Consider the following 15,381-nt stretch of genomic DNA (forward strand, 5'->3'; position numbering starts at 1 on the left):
TCTTGAGGTTGGACTATGGTGATTCACAACTAATATGAATTCTCAAAATTCAATAGCTCCTCCCCTCAAGGAAGCACTTGCTACAGCTGTCAGGTTTGTCTGTGACTGGGGGTAAATGTTTGATGTGTTCACCATTCCACCCATCATGTGTTCTTTCTGCATTTGTCATTTGTAGGAAGGGTATGCCCTGGCGTGGGTCTCTTGCTCCCTATGCCACCAGATTCAAGTTAGCCTGGCTAATGAGGGGTGACACCCAGAAAAGGGTCACAGGATGCTTGTTTTTGGTCCAGAAAGGACCTGGCCTGGCAGTTCAGGCTCAACAGTTCCTATGGGGAACAGGGTCAAGACAGATTTGTATATGGCTGGGTCCAAACTGGAAATGGCATGGCAGCAAAAACACAACAGTTTAACTCAGATCGGTGACTTAGGGTGAATGTTTGATTTCATCAGCATTCCTTCCATCATCTGCTCTTTTTGTATTTGTTGCCCTAAGTGCAAAGGGTATGCCTAGATGTGGGTCTTGTGCTCGCCATGCCACTGGATTCAAGCTAGCCTGGCTAATGAGGAGTGACACCCGAAATGGCCAGAGGGTGCTTTTTTCTGGTCCAGGAAGGACCTGGCAGTTCAGCCTGGACTGTTTCCATGGGGTGCAAGGTCATGACTGATTTGCATTCCTTCCGTCATATAGAGTAGAGCTAGAGTCCATATCTGCTGGTTGAAACTTGCTGAAGCAAGAAGTGCCCTGTTGAGAGGTTTTGGTGTGTAAAGATTTTTAATGCCTGACCTCTGAAGACTGCACCATCTGAAACTACAGCCCTGTGGATTATCTTGCTGAAAAAGAACTAAAGAGTGGACTTCCTGAAAGCTACAAGTTAAAAGAGCTCATCTGGAACTTCAACTAAATCTACACCTTGGTGAACTACAAATGGATTTGTAAGGGTTTTGTACCAGTGGATTGTGGGAACTGAAGTCCTCAACTTTCAAGGACCATCTTGGAGCTTCCAGACCATTGGAGTGGGTTTGAGACACTTTGGGACCCCTTGAGGAATTTCAGGAAGAAGTTCAAGAAATTTGGAGAACTTTGAAGCAACTTTGAAAAAAAGATCCATAGAGGGACAGACTCAATCTGGCCAGCCAGGCCGACCGCCTTCAATCGCGAGCTGGCCAAGCCAACGAGGTTCGTCCCGCTAAAAGCTACATCACTCCAACTTCCAGAGATTGACCGGGACTAGAGAAAATCTGAAGCCGGCAAACCCTCACCGAATCTGGCTACATGAGGAGCATTGAGAGGCCCCGCGAGAAAAAGCTCCAGAAAAGTTACTAAGTCTGCTTGTAGAAAAGGTGACCGGGACCAACTGCGAGAGCCAGGCCGCCTGCCTTCCATCACTCCAGGGAAGTTGATCGGGACTTCGTCACAAGTCAAGCCGGCGAACCCTCACCGAATCCGGAGGGGTTGGGAGCTTCGAGGGACCTCGAGGAAAAAAGCTCCAGAAAAGTTTCTAAGTGTGAAGGTAGTGTCTCAGCCGAGGGCTAGGAGTGTTTGGCCGGTAGTTCACAAGGCCCACTTCAGGCAGTTCGGCCGGACTGTTCACATGGGGAGCAAGGTCAAGAATGACTGGGTCCAAACTGGAAAGACTTTGCAAGCAAAAAAACAATGGGTTTAACCAAGATCTGTGACTGCTGGTGAATGTTTGATGTATTACATCCATCATGTGTTTGTTTTGCATTCTTCGCCCTGAGTGGAAAGGGTACATTCAGACGTGGATCCCTTGCTCGCTATGCCATTGGATTCAAGCCAGCCTGGCTGATGAGGGGTGATACCCCAAAATCGGTCCTAGAATGCTTGTTTCTGGTCCAGGACAGACTTGGCCTGGCAGTTCAGGCTGGACTGTTTCAATGGGGAGCAGGGTCAAGACTGATTTACATAATGCTGGGCCCTGGCTGGAATAGTATGGAAAGCAAAACAACTATAAATTTAACCCAAATCTGTGACTGGGAGTGAAAGTTTGATTTGTTCAGCATTCCGTCCATCATCTTTTCTTTTTGCATTTGCCAGGTTGGTCACGGCCTGGAAGAAGTTTGCTCACCACTTGATATTTCTTATCTCACTGGCCTGACAAGGAATATCTTCAAACCATAAGTCATCTCACAAGCTGTACACTTTAAAAGACTATTGGGCATATGCATCAAGCAAAATACCGGTCACAAAGGGGCCTATTCTCTCTTCGTGACCAGTATTTTGCCATTTGGGATGCATCAACCCAAAGGCAATTCGCGAAATAGGTAATAGCGAATTTTGCGATGACCTATTTTGCAAATGCATTTAAGGAAACGCAAATTGTGATTTGCTAAATGCGAAGCATTACGCATTCGCAAATTGCGTTTTCACAATTTGGATTCACAAATTACCAACAACTTAAGGTTTATGGTAATTTGCAGTTCTTTTAAAAAATGCAAATAAATGCATTTTTCAAAGTGCATTGTTGTGCACACACATGCCCTTAGGGCATGTGTGTGCACCACAAGTGCATACTTACCTTTTTTGGGGGTCATCAGGATGGCCTTTTGACCCCTTGCACACTCGAAATTGCATGCGCAATTTGCGAGTTCCTATTTGGTACTTGCAATTGTACATGCAATACCATTCATTCTTATGGGCCTCTAGGTCCATAGGAATGATTGGGAAGCCATTCCTTAATGGCGAATCACAATTTGTGATTCGCAATTAAGGAAAGTGTACGAATTGCTAATATTTTTGCGAAACCTACATGCAAAGGCAATTGCGATTCCTTAATAGCGATTCCTTAATAAACGCTTTTAAGGAATTGCAGTTGCCTAGCTTGATGCATGTGCCCCAAAGGGGTAGATTTACCAATTTCTCATGCAGAGCAGTGCAACAGCTGCAAATGCTGTGCTTCTGCAGCGTGAGAAGGAGAGAGCAGGAGAGCGCCAAATTTACTGAAATATAGCACTCTCCTCCCCTCTCTAGAGCGCCAGCACTAAAATAAGCTACAGTATGCTACAGAGACACCTCTGTGCCAAAGTGCAAGGGTGTCTCCATGAGTCAAGCATAGGTTTTGTTCTGGAAGGATACCCTTCGAGTATGAAATACTTTTCTTAGACTAATTTTAAACATTTTCCCACTTTGTATGTGTGCTGTACAGTGCAGCACACATGCAAAGTCGGAAAATAAAAGAGAAAAAAAGCCCTTTTCCTTCATAGCGACTGGTTGAAGGGTGTGCTATTTTCTGGCACTAAACCCTATCTAATTATTTAGTAAACTAGGTTTTGCATCAGAAACCTTGGGTGGTTTCAAGGGAATGCAAAGCAGTAATATGCACTGCTTTGCATTACTTTCACTTTATTTACAGTGCTAAACAAGTTTAGCGCTGGAAAAAATAAGACAAAAAGAATTGAGCCGATTTGCGTCACTTTTGTGACACAAACACAGTATACAATCTTAGTAAATTTCCCACTAAGGGCCAGATGTAGGTCATTTTATTTTACCACTTCTTAAATACCAAATCATACCGATTCGGTATTTAAAAAGTGTTAAAATAGAGGGGGGGAGATGTAGGTATGTCAGATTCGGTAAATACCGAATCGTTAAGATTCGGTATTTACCGATTCTGTAAATACCGATTCGGTAATGCCCATTGATTCCTATGGGCATTGAAGCCCATAGGAATCAATGGGTATTACCGAATCGGTATTTACCGATTCGGTAAATACCGATTTCAGCAAGGGTGCAGGGGGTGTCACTTTGACACCCTCTAGCACCCCAAATACAGGCATGTGTGCCATGTGGCACACAGACATGCCCTAAGGGCATGTCTGTGTGTCACATGGCACAGGTGTGCATGCACACCTGAATTCAGTATTTTACCACCCAATTACATTGGGTGGTAAAATACCGAATTCTGAAGGCCTGTAGCACTGTAAACAGTGCTACCTACATCTGGGTTTTACCGAATCGGTAAAATTACCGATTCGGTATTTTACAGATTCGGTAAATTTACTGTTTCGGTAAATTTACAAAATATGTAAAATATTGGCCCCTACATCTCGAAAACCAATTACCGGTCGGTAACGGCCGAAATCGGCCGTTACCGACCGGTAATTGGCGACCTACATCTGGCCCTAAATATCTAACCTTGGCACTGTCATCTCAGTGGGCCAACATCCCCTTCAGAGCACCAACGTCTTTCTCCCTCAAATACTAGCCTTTAATAGGGCAAAAGAGCTCCCAGAGAGTGGATTTCACTCAACCCACCATTTGGAAAACTTATAATATGAAGAGTTCAAAAGGGAATAGAAGACCCTCTTGGTCAAGTGTTACTTTCTACAATGAATGCCCCATGACAGGATAAAGTTTAGATACAAACTGTTTTCTAGTCCATGTGAACTGCAGCTAGCATTTATGCAAATATGGCTTATATTCTTGCAATTATGGTTTCACATCCCCCACCTCATGTTATGTAACATATGGAAATTTTTGGATGATAATCCATTATTTATTTTTAGTTGCTTCTATAGTATTGCTGCTTGTATGCATGTAAATATTGTTGTAATTCTGTAGCTATTGGTTTCATTCCTTTCACTCCTCGCTACATTATATTTTAAGGACTGTGTATTTTTACCTTTAGATGTTCAAATCTATGACTACATTGAAACATCTCTGTCTTTATTCGCACTTGTAAAATCACCTCTATGAAGAGCGCATTGCCACCCATTATATCTTGTCCATTTTGTATAAGACTGCAAATATATGAATACATTTGAAACGTGTGGGGGTAATTGACATTTCAGGCGTCATTGTGAGCTCCCTAGTACTATAGCCCCGGTATCCTGCTTTGGTGTATGCAGGCACAAGAAGGAGTATTCATAATCTCTTTACTATACAGACCCGCATGGATGATATAGATATTAGTGAGTACAGACCATATAACTTCGTTCATGGGCAGAAATTGATGCTGATTGCTGATGTCAACAGTCCCTCTCTTTGATAGTTTCTATTTTGCACTAGTGCATGAATGGTGCACCTGAGTGCCAGCAATGTGAGCACTAAAAAATTACCCTCGGCCCTTTCTCACCCTGGAAAAGGTCAGACAGTTGCACATGCAAAGGGTTGGATCAAATTCCTTTCCAGAAAGCGAAAGGGCGCTGAATACCCCAAAACTTGACTGCACATAGGCACGGTCTACCTACCTCAATGTAGTTTTGAACTGGATGTACAATACCACATTGTGGAAATAGTAGCATTGGTCCTTACCCCTTCAAATTTAGAAGCAGTGGTCCCTGCCCATAAGGCACCAGGCTATGAAAAGCCCACAGGAATAGGTTCATAGCCTCCATTCCAAATAGAAAGGACACATATGGAACCTGAGACCAAGCTCCAGGTCAACTCACCTATCATTATGTCAGCAGGAATTTCCTCCTAAATTAAAACATAAGGAACCCCTTCGGAAATGCCTCTTTGTTTTTCCTCCACCTACTGTTAATGTCTATCACAGCTAAACTGAACAAGGTAATGCCTCCTTCTGATGAGGTAAAGTGCAATGCATTAGAGATACAATGTGAAAGTCATTATACACATTCACAGCTTTCCATTCCAAAGTATGGTAAAAAAAAAATAAGCACCTTTTCTGGTCAGTAAAATCTTCTTTTCAAATTGCTGTTATAAATACAAATCATCCTTTAGCTACATAGAGATTAGAACATCATTTTGAGTTTCTAACTTTTTCACCTTTTTGTAGTCTTAATCAGCTTATTTTTATGTTTTTGTTTGTAGGTATCGGTATTGTTGTTCAATCTTTATACCTAGGTGAGATTGCCCCCAAACACCTCAGAGGTTCCATGGCGTTATGGAGCGTTATATTTTTCACAGGAGGAATTTTAATTGGACAAATTATTGGCCTGAGGTACTGCATTTCATTATTAAGGTTCATTTGTCTGTTGAACATATCTTGGATCAGTTATTACATATACACTCTTATAACATTAAAGGTTAATAAATCCTTCTTCAGAAGTGGAGTTCATGTAATCAAAAAAGTAAATCGATAAATATGTGGCACATCAAACTTTTGTATCACAATGTGTGTATTCGTAATATTTCCAAAACATTTTAATTCAGTGTGTATTGCACAATTCATCCAGTCATTAAATACCTCCTGCTTTCAGACTGTGGTTAAACAATGAGTCAAATGAGGCATGTGTTTTGTGCATCTTTATAAAACCCATCTTCTAGAAAGGCTGCAATACTGTTAATGTAAAAATGGAGACCCAGAAAATGGTAGCGAAAGCAGCAGCAGTGCAAACTCTTGTTGACTGTCCATTATTGGAAGTGTAGGGCCTGATTTAGAGTTTGTTGGATGGGATTCTCTGTCATAAATGTGATAGATATTCCCTCCGCTATATTACAAGTGCCATGTGATATAATGCACTTGTAATACTGTGAACATCATGGCCGTTATGTCCAAAAGGGGTATCGCATCTACTAAATTCTAAAAGATGCTCTCAAGTTCCAAAATTGAAAAAAGCCTCACCTCGGGGTGGCGCACTGTGATTGTGTAGTGCATACGTCCAAGTCCTAGTCATGGGCTGGAAACTGTGGAGGCCTATTGCGTTTCCTTCTTTTTTACCGGATGTAAGGGTGCTTACTTCCAGTAGCAACTGTGACAGCATGCATTGTATGTACAGATGGAAGGTACAAGTTCCTCCTTAAGAGGGCCCTAATAAGGAGGAAAAATGAAAGCTAATAACCTCCCTGACAATCAAGGTGATTTTTGACGTGCTGGGTTAGGCAGGGGTTGAGTTGGGCAAGGGTTGGTAGGTTTGGCACTAAATTACCATGAACCAGGATGGAGAAAAAGCAAGGAGTAAGATCTTCAAAAGCAGAGAATCAAAAATAAGATTTGCAGCTGGAGAAAAAAGAGGTAAAATCAGGCCCAAAAAGGCTTCAAAGTGGATGATGAACTCAATGGAAAATAAGAAACAAAATCAATTGTGACTCATCAATCTCAAGGCAAAGCTTTTGTTGGGCAATTGGGTTAATGGCTCAGGGGATGAAACTTTACTCAAGCAGCAACAACAAACTCTATCAGGTTGAAACACAAGCAAAGCGCAAATTAACGTGGGCTTCTGGTAGACTGCCAAAAAAGCAGCCAGGCTTAACTTAAAGCAAAAGTGTAAAGTATGTATGCAGCACTTCAAACAGTAATAAAGTGAAAACACAACACAAGAAAATCCCCCATCAATTTAGAAAAACAGAATAAAATGTAGTCAATCATTTTACACCAAAACCACAAAAATCCAATCAGTAAAACCGGAGAGATGCAGTTCTAAAGATTTAGGTGAAAATACTGCCAAAAAGCTAAAAGTCCCACTCCCAGCTAGCTGTTCTTCTGAGACCGGGTGAAAATCACAAGCTCCGGCCATCCACAATGGAGCACGGGATGGATACAGGGACCAGGTTAGTCCTGCTGAAAAAGTTACCTTCAAAGGCCAGTGTACACAATTCCTTTCACGTTGGAAAGGGCCGTTAGGAGCAGGAAGAGTGTTGCAGACGGTCATCAATGTAGCTCAGAGTTCCTGTTGGCATTGCAGACTGTCATGGCTGGAGCTTTGCACTGGTGGTCACTGCAAGCTGTTGATGCTCTAGTGCAAAGTGCAGATCTTTTTCTGCCGGGCATCATTGACAGTAGATGTAGAGCGAAGAGTCTAATAGGGCTCCTTAGTCAGGTATAGCTTGAATCCAGTGACACAGCAACCCTTGCCACTTCGGGCTAAAGGTCAAGGCTGATTTGCAGAGGGCTGGGTTCAAACTTAGGTTACATGAAAATGAACGATGAGCTGAAATCTTACCCTGAGTAATTGCTAGTGAGTAAACATACTGCAAGCATGTCTCCCACTAACGTTTGTGTGTTTGATGGACAAGTAGAAAAGGTGTTTTTTTGTGACTGTTAGAAGAGTTATCCTTCAGCTGAGGGTGGCAATAATATAGCATACTGGAACCCACTGAGAACAGACTTAGTTAGATGTAGAGTGGGGATGATGGGAAGTGTTAAATTCGGAAGGTCGTCTTTCGGTCCATTGAATTAATTTGTGAAATACATTGCTGCACTGTAGGATATACGATCTTGAAGGAGTTTGAAGACAGCTGCTGTTAACAGGTAGAGAGATATAATTCTGGTTTGCCATCAATCAGTATACAGCAGTAAATGTTAGATTCACTTTAGGCACACAGTCTATATGTTGGATGTTGGATCTCAGATGCACAGCTAAAAACTTGAGAGAACTCCAATATGAATGCCAAAAATACAATTTCAGGTGTGTGGTCCAAATGAAGAGCTTTAACACATCGCTGGGGAGATGTTTTTGATATACTGTCAGATTTCAACCCACAGCATGGAAGTATAAATTCCACTGACCTGGGACAAGCTTGAAGACAAAGAAACCTGAATTCTGTACAACAGTTAGTTCAGAGAACACAATCAATCAATCAATCAATCAATCAATCAATCAATCAATCAGGAATTTGTTAAAGCGTGACTACTCACCCATAAGGGCCTCAAGGCCCTAGGGGGTGTGTTTTCTGTCTGAGGTGGAGCGGAAGGGTGTTCCAGGCTTTGGCCGTGAGGAAGGAGAAGGAGCGGCCTCCTGATCTGGTCTTTCTGGTGTGGGGGACCATGGCGTAGGAGAGCTTGGCTGATCGTAGGTTCCTTTGGGGTACATGGAATTTGAGGCGGCTGTTCAGGTATGCTGGTCCGGTGCTGTGGAGGGCCTTGTGTGCGTGGGTGATTATCTTGAAGGCGATTCTTGCCTTGACGTGGAGCCAGTGGAGTCTGCGCAGGTGCTGGGAGATGTGGCAGTGTTTTGGCAGGTTGAGAACCAGTCTTGCAGTGGTGTTCTGGATGTTCTGTAGCTGGCAGTGAGGTTTTTGTTCATTCTGGCGTAGAGTGCATTGCTGTAGTCGAGTCTGCTGGTGACCAGGGCGTGAGTGACGGTCTTTCTGTGTTCGAGGGGGATCCATTTGAAGGTCTTATGAAGGAGGCAGAGGGTGTGGAAGAAGAAAGACGAAACAAAGTTGATCTAATGGTCCATTTTGAGCTCGGAGTCCAGGGTGATTCCCTGGTTATGTGGTGGTCCGTGGGGGCTGTCGGGTTTCCAAGGGCGGGGGGCCACCAGGTGTCGCACCAGGTGTTGCTCCAGGCATCGGGTTTGGGCCCATGATGAGTACTTCTGTTTTGTTTAGTTGTAGGCAGCGGTTTTTCATCCATTTGGCAATGGCTACCCCATGCCTTCTTAAAAGTTGTGTCCGGCGGTGTTGGGTTTGTTGGATAGGGAGAGGATGAGTTGGGTGTCGTCTGCGTATGACACAATGTTGAGTCCATAGGTTCTGTTGATGGGGGTGAGTGGAGCCATGTAGACGTTGAAGAGTGTCGGGCTGAGGGAGGAGCTCTAGGGGACTCCGCAGGTGGTAGGTGTAGGGTCCGAGAGGAAAGGGGTGAGTCTGACCTGCTGCATTCTGCCAGAGAGGAAGGAGCAGATCCAGTGGAGGGCCTTGTCCTCGATTCCTGCGTCATGGATTCTGCGTATTAGGGTGCGGTGGGAGACTGTGTCGAATGCTATTGAGAGGTCAAGGAGGATGAGGGCTACTGTTCCTCTTTTGTCTCCTTTGTCTCCTTTGTCCAGTAGGGTGTGGATGTCGTCTGTTGCGGCGAGGAGGGATGATCCTGAAGGCAAAGTTTGGCCAGCGGTGTCAATTTGCCCCTAGGTAGATAGAAGCGATAGCAGTGTGTCCCACAACCACTTCATGATGAAATGTGACAGTTGAATCAGAATTTCAAAACTGCATTAGAGCATGTTGATGAGTGGAGCCATCGAGAAGTGGATTGTTGAGGTCGAAATATGCAGCTAAGTTATGAGTTGACAGCAGACTGAGTTCTCGCATACTCATGCACAGAAGAGGGGAAAGTGTTTGATAACAGTTTTATGATTGCTGGAATCCCTGTATGAATAACCGCAATTGGATCAGAGATTCATAATGTAAGGCTTCTGTGGAGAATTTCTTTTCATCATCAATAACTTTATTTCGGTCACCACAGACCATAAAAGTTCAGATAAAATACATACATTGCACATAGAATAAATAAAACAATAAATACATATCCAATAAGATTCAAGCATCTAAAATCGAATTAAACATTTAGTAGTTATCAAGATGAGCATTGAATGCAGTAATGTAATTACAAGAAATCTTTACAAAAATTTTCTTCGTCTGTGCCACATACCACTTAGAAACCGCGAAACAGCAAAGACAAATGGGGGATGGGTGTCATATTTTAAAACCCTAAGGGCCCGATGTAGGTAATTCTTATTTACCACTTCTTAAATACCGAATTTTACCGATTCGGTATTTAAGAAGTGGTAAATATGAAGGGGGGAGATGTAGGTATTTCAGAATCTGTAAATACCGAATCGTTAAGATTCGGTATTTACCGATTCTGTAAATACCGAATCTGTATTGCCCATTGATTCCTATGGGCTTTGAAGCCCATAGGAATCAATGGGAAATACCGATTCTGTAATTACAGAATCGGTAAAATTACCGAATTTGCAAGGGTGACAGGGTGTCACTTTGACACCCTGTTGCACCCCTGTTCCTGGTTTGTGTGCCATGTGACACACAGACATGCCCTTAGGGCATGTCTGTGTGCCACATGGCACAGGTGTACATGCACAGATGTGCATGTACACTGGAATTCGTTATTTACCATGGAATAGTATTCCATGGTAAATAACGAATTCTAAAGGCCCTGTAACACTGTTTAAAGTGCTACCTACATAAGAAAATACAGATTCGGTAATTTTACCGATCGGTAATTTTACCGAATCTGTAAAATTACCGATTCGGTAAAATTACCGAATCTGTATGTTTTTCAAAGCCCTACATACCAATGTCCAAATACCGGTCGGAAACGGCCGAAAATCGGTATTTTCGGCCGTTTCGGACCGGTATTTAGACACCTACATCTGGCCCTAAGTGCTTGAGCACATTGACTGAAACCTAGGTTTCTACAAAGCAGTATCAGCCAACATTTCCTTGTAACCTGATAGGCAGGGCAAAAAAAACAGGACATGGAGTTCATCTTCTAGGATATATTTACATGCCGGGCACACATGATTCTCGGTATTGGCCCATTTGCTGGTGAATGCCCTGAGCGGGAGACTACCAATCCTGAATTGCAGATAGAGTTTGCTTGCCAGTGGGGGATAGATTAAATCCAAAAAATCCTCCTTTTTAGGTTCTATTTTTACTTGGAGAAACTCTGTTGTTAGTCTTCCCACTGTAGTACGACTATGGAGAGCTAGTAGATTGTGGTACCTAAAGTGGTGGACCAACACTGTCTTGGATACACTTGGACAAGTTTCTTCAAGATTATCCCACAACTCTGGTAAACCAATCCTGATGCTAACTGCCTTAATGTGTGAGAGCCATGGAATGTTCTTAATCCTTAACGTAGCCCTCACCTCCAGAAATTCTTTTTTATAGGTGACTAATTCAGGCACTGACCATAGTCTTTTCCATTACATCAAGGGCCGTAGTGCTACCTCCTCCTCTATAGGATCTAGCCCCAGGTCCATGCGTAGAGGGACAAGTGGTGTACTAGCTGGTAGACCCAATAGGTTCCTCATGAAAGTATGTTCAACCTTCATGAGGCTGGTTGTACTTTGATGTCCCCATAATTCCGCCCCATTCATAGAAGCCGTTCTAGCCTGGAGTTTATACATTTCTATGACCGGGGCCGCTGGCTTAAATTCAGATATTCTGTGCACTTTTCCAATTCCCCCCGCCACTTGAGATAACCTAAGAGCCGCCTTTGCTGATTGGGTATCCCAGTCAAGATGTTCTGTCAAAGTGATGCCTAGGTACTCAAAGGTCTTAACTCGCTCCAAAGAAATTCCATTCAAGAGTGGATTTGGACGGGTCTGTCTTGGGGGATTAAAGATCATAAACTTAGTCTTGTCTAAGTTTATTTCTAAACCTAGCTGAGCACAAAATGCAGCAAAGCCGTCCAAGGTTCGTTGGATACCCGTTGATGTTTTGGACAACAGCAGAGTGTCGTCCGCAAACATCAGCGCGGGCACTCGACCTGAGGCTAGCCTAGGGGCATCATTATCCTTCACTCCGAGCAGGTGGTCAATTAGCCACTTTATATAGAGGCAGAAAAAGGTGGGGGCCAGAACACACCCCTGGCACACCCCCTTTTTCACTGGGAAGCAGGCCGACAATTCTCCAAACTTCCCACACCTAACTTGTGCATAGTTATTGGTATGGAGTCTAATTAGTACATCCAATAAATAAGTAGGTAAACCCAGATCAAATAATACTCTCCACAGCTTATCCCTCGGCACTAGATCAAATGGGGCCCGCAAGTCAACAAAGATGAGGTAGAGGCTGCCACCCTCCACACTCACCGATTTCCAAAACAATACCTGGAGTCTAACTATCTGATCGAGGGTTGAAGTGCCCAGCCTAAACACAGCCTCCAGAGTACTCAAAATCTCATTTTCCTCTATCAAGAATGATCCTACCCATCAGTTTTTGTGTGGTGTCTATCAAACTGATAGGCCTGTAGTTTTACGGCATTAGTGGGCAGCCTTTTTTATGGATGGGAACTATCTCCGCTCCACGCCAGGTGTCTGGTGGATCCATGCCCTTTAATATTGCATTAAAAAGAACACCCAAGTATGGTGCCCAGATTTTCGGTTGGGACCGAAATAAATCCCCTGGGAGCTTATCCAGGCCGGGCGCCTTATTGGGTAGGAGTTTTACTATTGCAGTTTCAACCTCAGTTAGCGTAATATTCCTGCACTCCTCCAATCGATACTCATTGAGGGGTCCTGGGGTAAAAAACGAGGGACCCTCTTCACCAGTACCAGCATAGAGAGCTCCAAAATGGACTTCCCAAACAACTGCTGCTATGTTTGGTTCGGAGGCTGTTCTACCCTCTCTTGCCCCAGAGCTTACAATAGCCCAAAATGATTTAGAGTCCCTACATGAGAGTGCTATTCTTAAGTCTTCCCATCTATATGCTTCCGAATCTTCCTTTTCCCTTTTGATAACCTGTTTATGTTTAAGCCGGCATTGCTTAATGCTTGGCTTATCCTTTGCTTTTCTTGTGGTTAGCAGATCATTTTTTGCTCTCCGACAAGTAGCGTTATACCAGGGATGGGTTGCAACTGGGCTTTGCTTCTTACTTCCTTCTGGGTAGAACGTATCAGACAGTTTAGCAACCATCAGTTTATGGATTTCCAATGACCTAATCAAAGATTCTTGGTAGGTGTCCTTATCCCCGGTCACTCCCATTTCTATCAACTGTGGCAAAGCCTGTTGATATATGCCTGCAAGTTTAGTCAGGGAGCCCTGTAAGTTTGACCATTTAACTCTCCGCCTGTTGTTAGTTAGCAGGAGTGGCAGTTGTACAACATTGGGCTCGGGAACAAGGTTTGACATCCCACAACTCCCTCGTTTCAATGTCAACAAAAGGGCATTGTGGTCACTGTCTTTTCTCGGGTAAACCCTGAAATCCAGGACCTTATCCCAGTGCCTCAGTTCCACCAGTACGTAATCAAAAAGGGAATTTTGTCCTTCTCTATTAAAGGTTGAAAGGCCTGGTCTATCTGATTTTGTCCTCCCATTGCAAGCCCTCAAAGACAATGAGACGGAAAAATAATTTATCTGAAGGGCTAACGGCATCCATGCTCTAACTGGTGCTATCTGTGGTTCTGGGATACGCCAATACCGGTCCTCATCAGATAGTCCATCTAGATATGCGCTGCTAAGAGGCTCAAATTGGCAGTTAAAACCTCCACCTACTATTAAGGCAACTGTTGCGTCAAGGGTTGTTATGAACTGCCTTAGTGCGTCAATGGTTCCAGATTCATACCCACTCTGTACAGGCCTCGAATAAATATTAAGTAAGGACATTTGTGTGGAATCTGGGAACGTTAAGAGTACACATTGAACGTCAGGTGAGTTAGTTGGTATATGGGCTGCCTTGGCGCCCAAGTGTGCACCCACCCAGGTGCTTAAACCCCCCGATGGTCTACCCCTGCCCCGTGTTGTTACCAGTATATTCAAAGTGGCAAAACCAGCCTTCGAGGTCTCTTCCTGCGCCCACGTCTCCTGCATTAAACAAATGTCACACTTTTCAATAAACAGTCCCCACTCAGGAGAAGATAATTTACTTTTAATCCCTGCCAAATTCCAGGATAGGATTTGGATGTTATCACCCGTTACCCTAGCCCTTGTTACACCTGGTACCCTCATACAGCTGGTTTCCCCAGCATTGGAGGCTTCACCAGGTTCTTCCCTGCTAGTAGACAATGGCCGCTTAACCCCTTGTATTCTTTCCTGAACCCCTCCCTTTAACAACTTAGTTGAGACACCGACAACTTCCACCTGTGTCACAGGGGATAAAGCTCCACGATGTGCGGCCAAATGGCCACTCCCCGTAGCCTTCCCCACACAGGCCCTTGGTGCCACCCTGCCACCTGCACCCTCTTGTTGGGTATTTATTGGGATGTGGGAAACATTTACCACAACATTTGATCCCGCTCCAGCTACGCTTAAGCCCTGGTCATCAGTCGTTGAAAGTGTAGGTGATCCGCTCCCAAGCCGTCAATCCACTTGGTCTAGAATACTAAATCTATTAATTTGGGGGAACGTTTCAAGTATAGGGGAAAATGTATTTACACCCTCCCAGTTTCCTGCCCCCACTTGGTTTCTATAGTGGAACATGTCCTGAACCCCCCAAAACTGTCCACCTCTAGTTTGACTGCGATCAGGCTGTGGAGCGGGATAAAAGTAGGATAGGTGTAGGGATTGGATTTGCGAGTCAGACCGTGCTGGAGCCCAGTTGCAAATATATTCCACAGCACGACTGTTCCTAAAGTTAATTATTACGCAATCTCCCTCAATAGTTTTTTGCCTGGGCCCGACCCACTCTACTCTTCTTACAAACAAAATTTCGCCAGAAACCTGTAAAGGAAGTGGCCCATTAATGTTGAGCCACTGCATGCATTTATTTTTAAGCTCGTTATAATCCTCTTTTTTCCCCTGGCTCAGGGCTGGGACCCCTGAAAGCACTACTACATAAGATAATGACTCTGGGGGAAGATCTATACGTGGTAGAGCTTTTATCAATCCTTCTTGGGGCATATTTCTGCTTGCTTGATGTTGTAAAATCCCATTCCCACTCACCCCCCCAGTCACCCCCTTCTAATCAAATCATTATTGTTGATTGCAACAATGACCCTTGGTCGGGCGGGGGATCATTAGGTACTAGCACCGGAAGAGCTGGATCAAGTATATTA

The 15,381-nt window shown here is 43.9% G+C and overlaps 1 protein-coding gene across 1 annotated transcript in view; it reads left to right on the top strand.

Moving 5' to 3' along the window:
- LOC144792329 (solute carrier family 2, facilitated glucose transporter member 11-like) overlaps nt 1-15,381 on the top strand; it is a 594,529-nt gene that overhangs the window by 182,362 nt on the left and 396,786 nt on the right. Inside the window, exon 6 of the mRNA XM_078667287.1 lies at nt 5,792-5,921. Within this exon, the coding sequence (XP_078523413.1) occupies nt 5,792-5,921 (130 nt within the window). The remainder of the gene's footprint in view (nt 1-5,791; nt 5,922-15,381) is intronic.

This window comes from Lissotriton helveticus, chromosome 11 (assembly GCF_964261635.1).
Source record: "Lissotriton helveticus chromosome 11, aLisHel1.1, whole genome shotgun sequence".
Classification (NCBI taxonomy): Eukaryota; Metazoa; Chordata; class Amphibia; order Caudata; family Salamandridae; genus Lissotriton; species Lissotriton helveticus.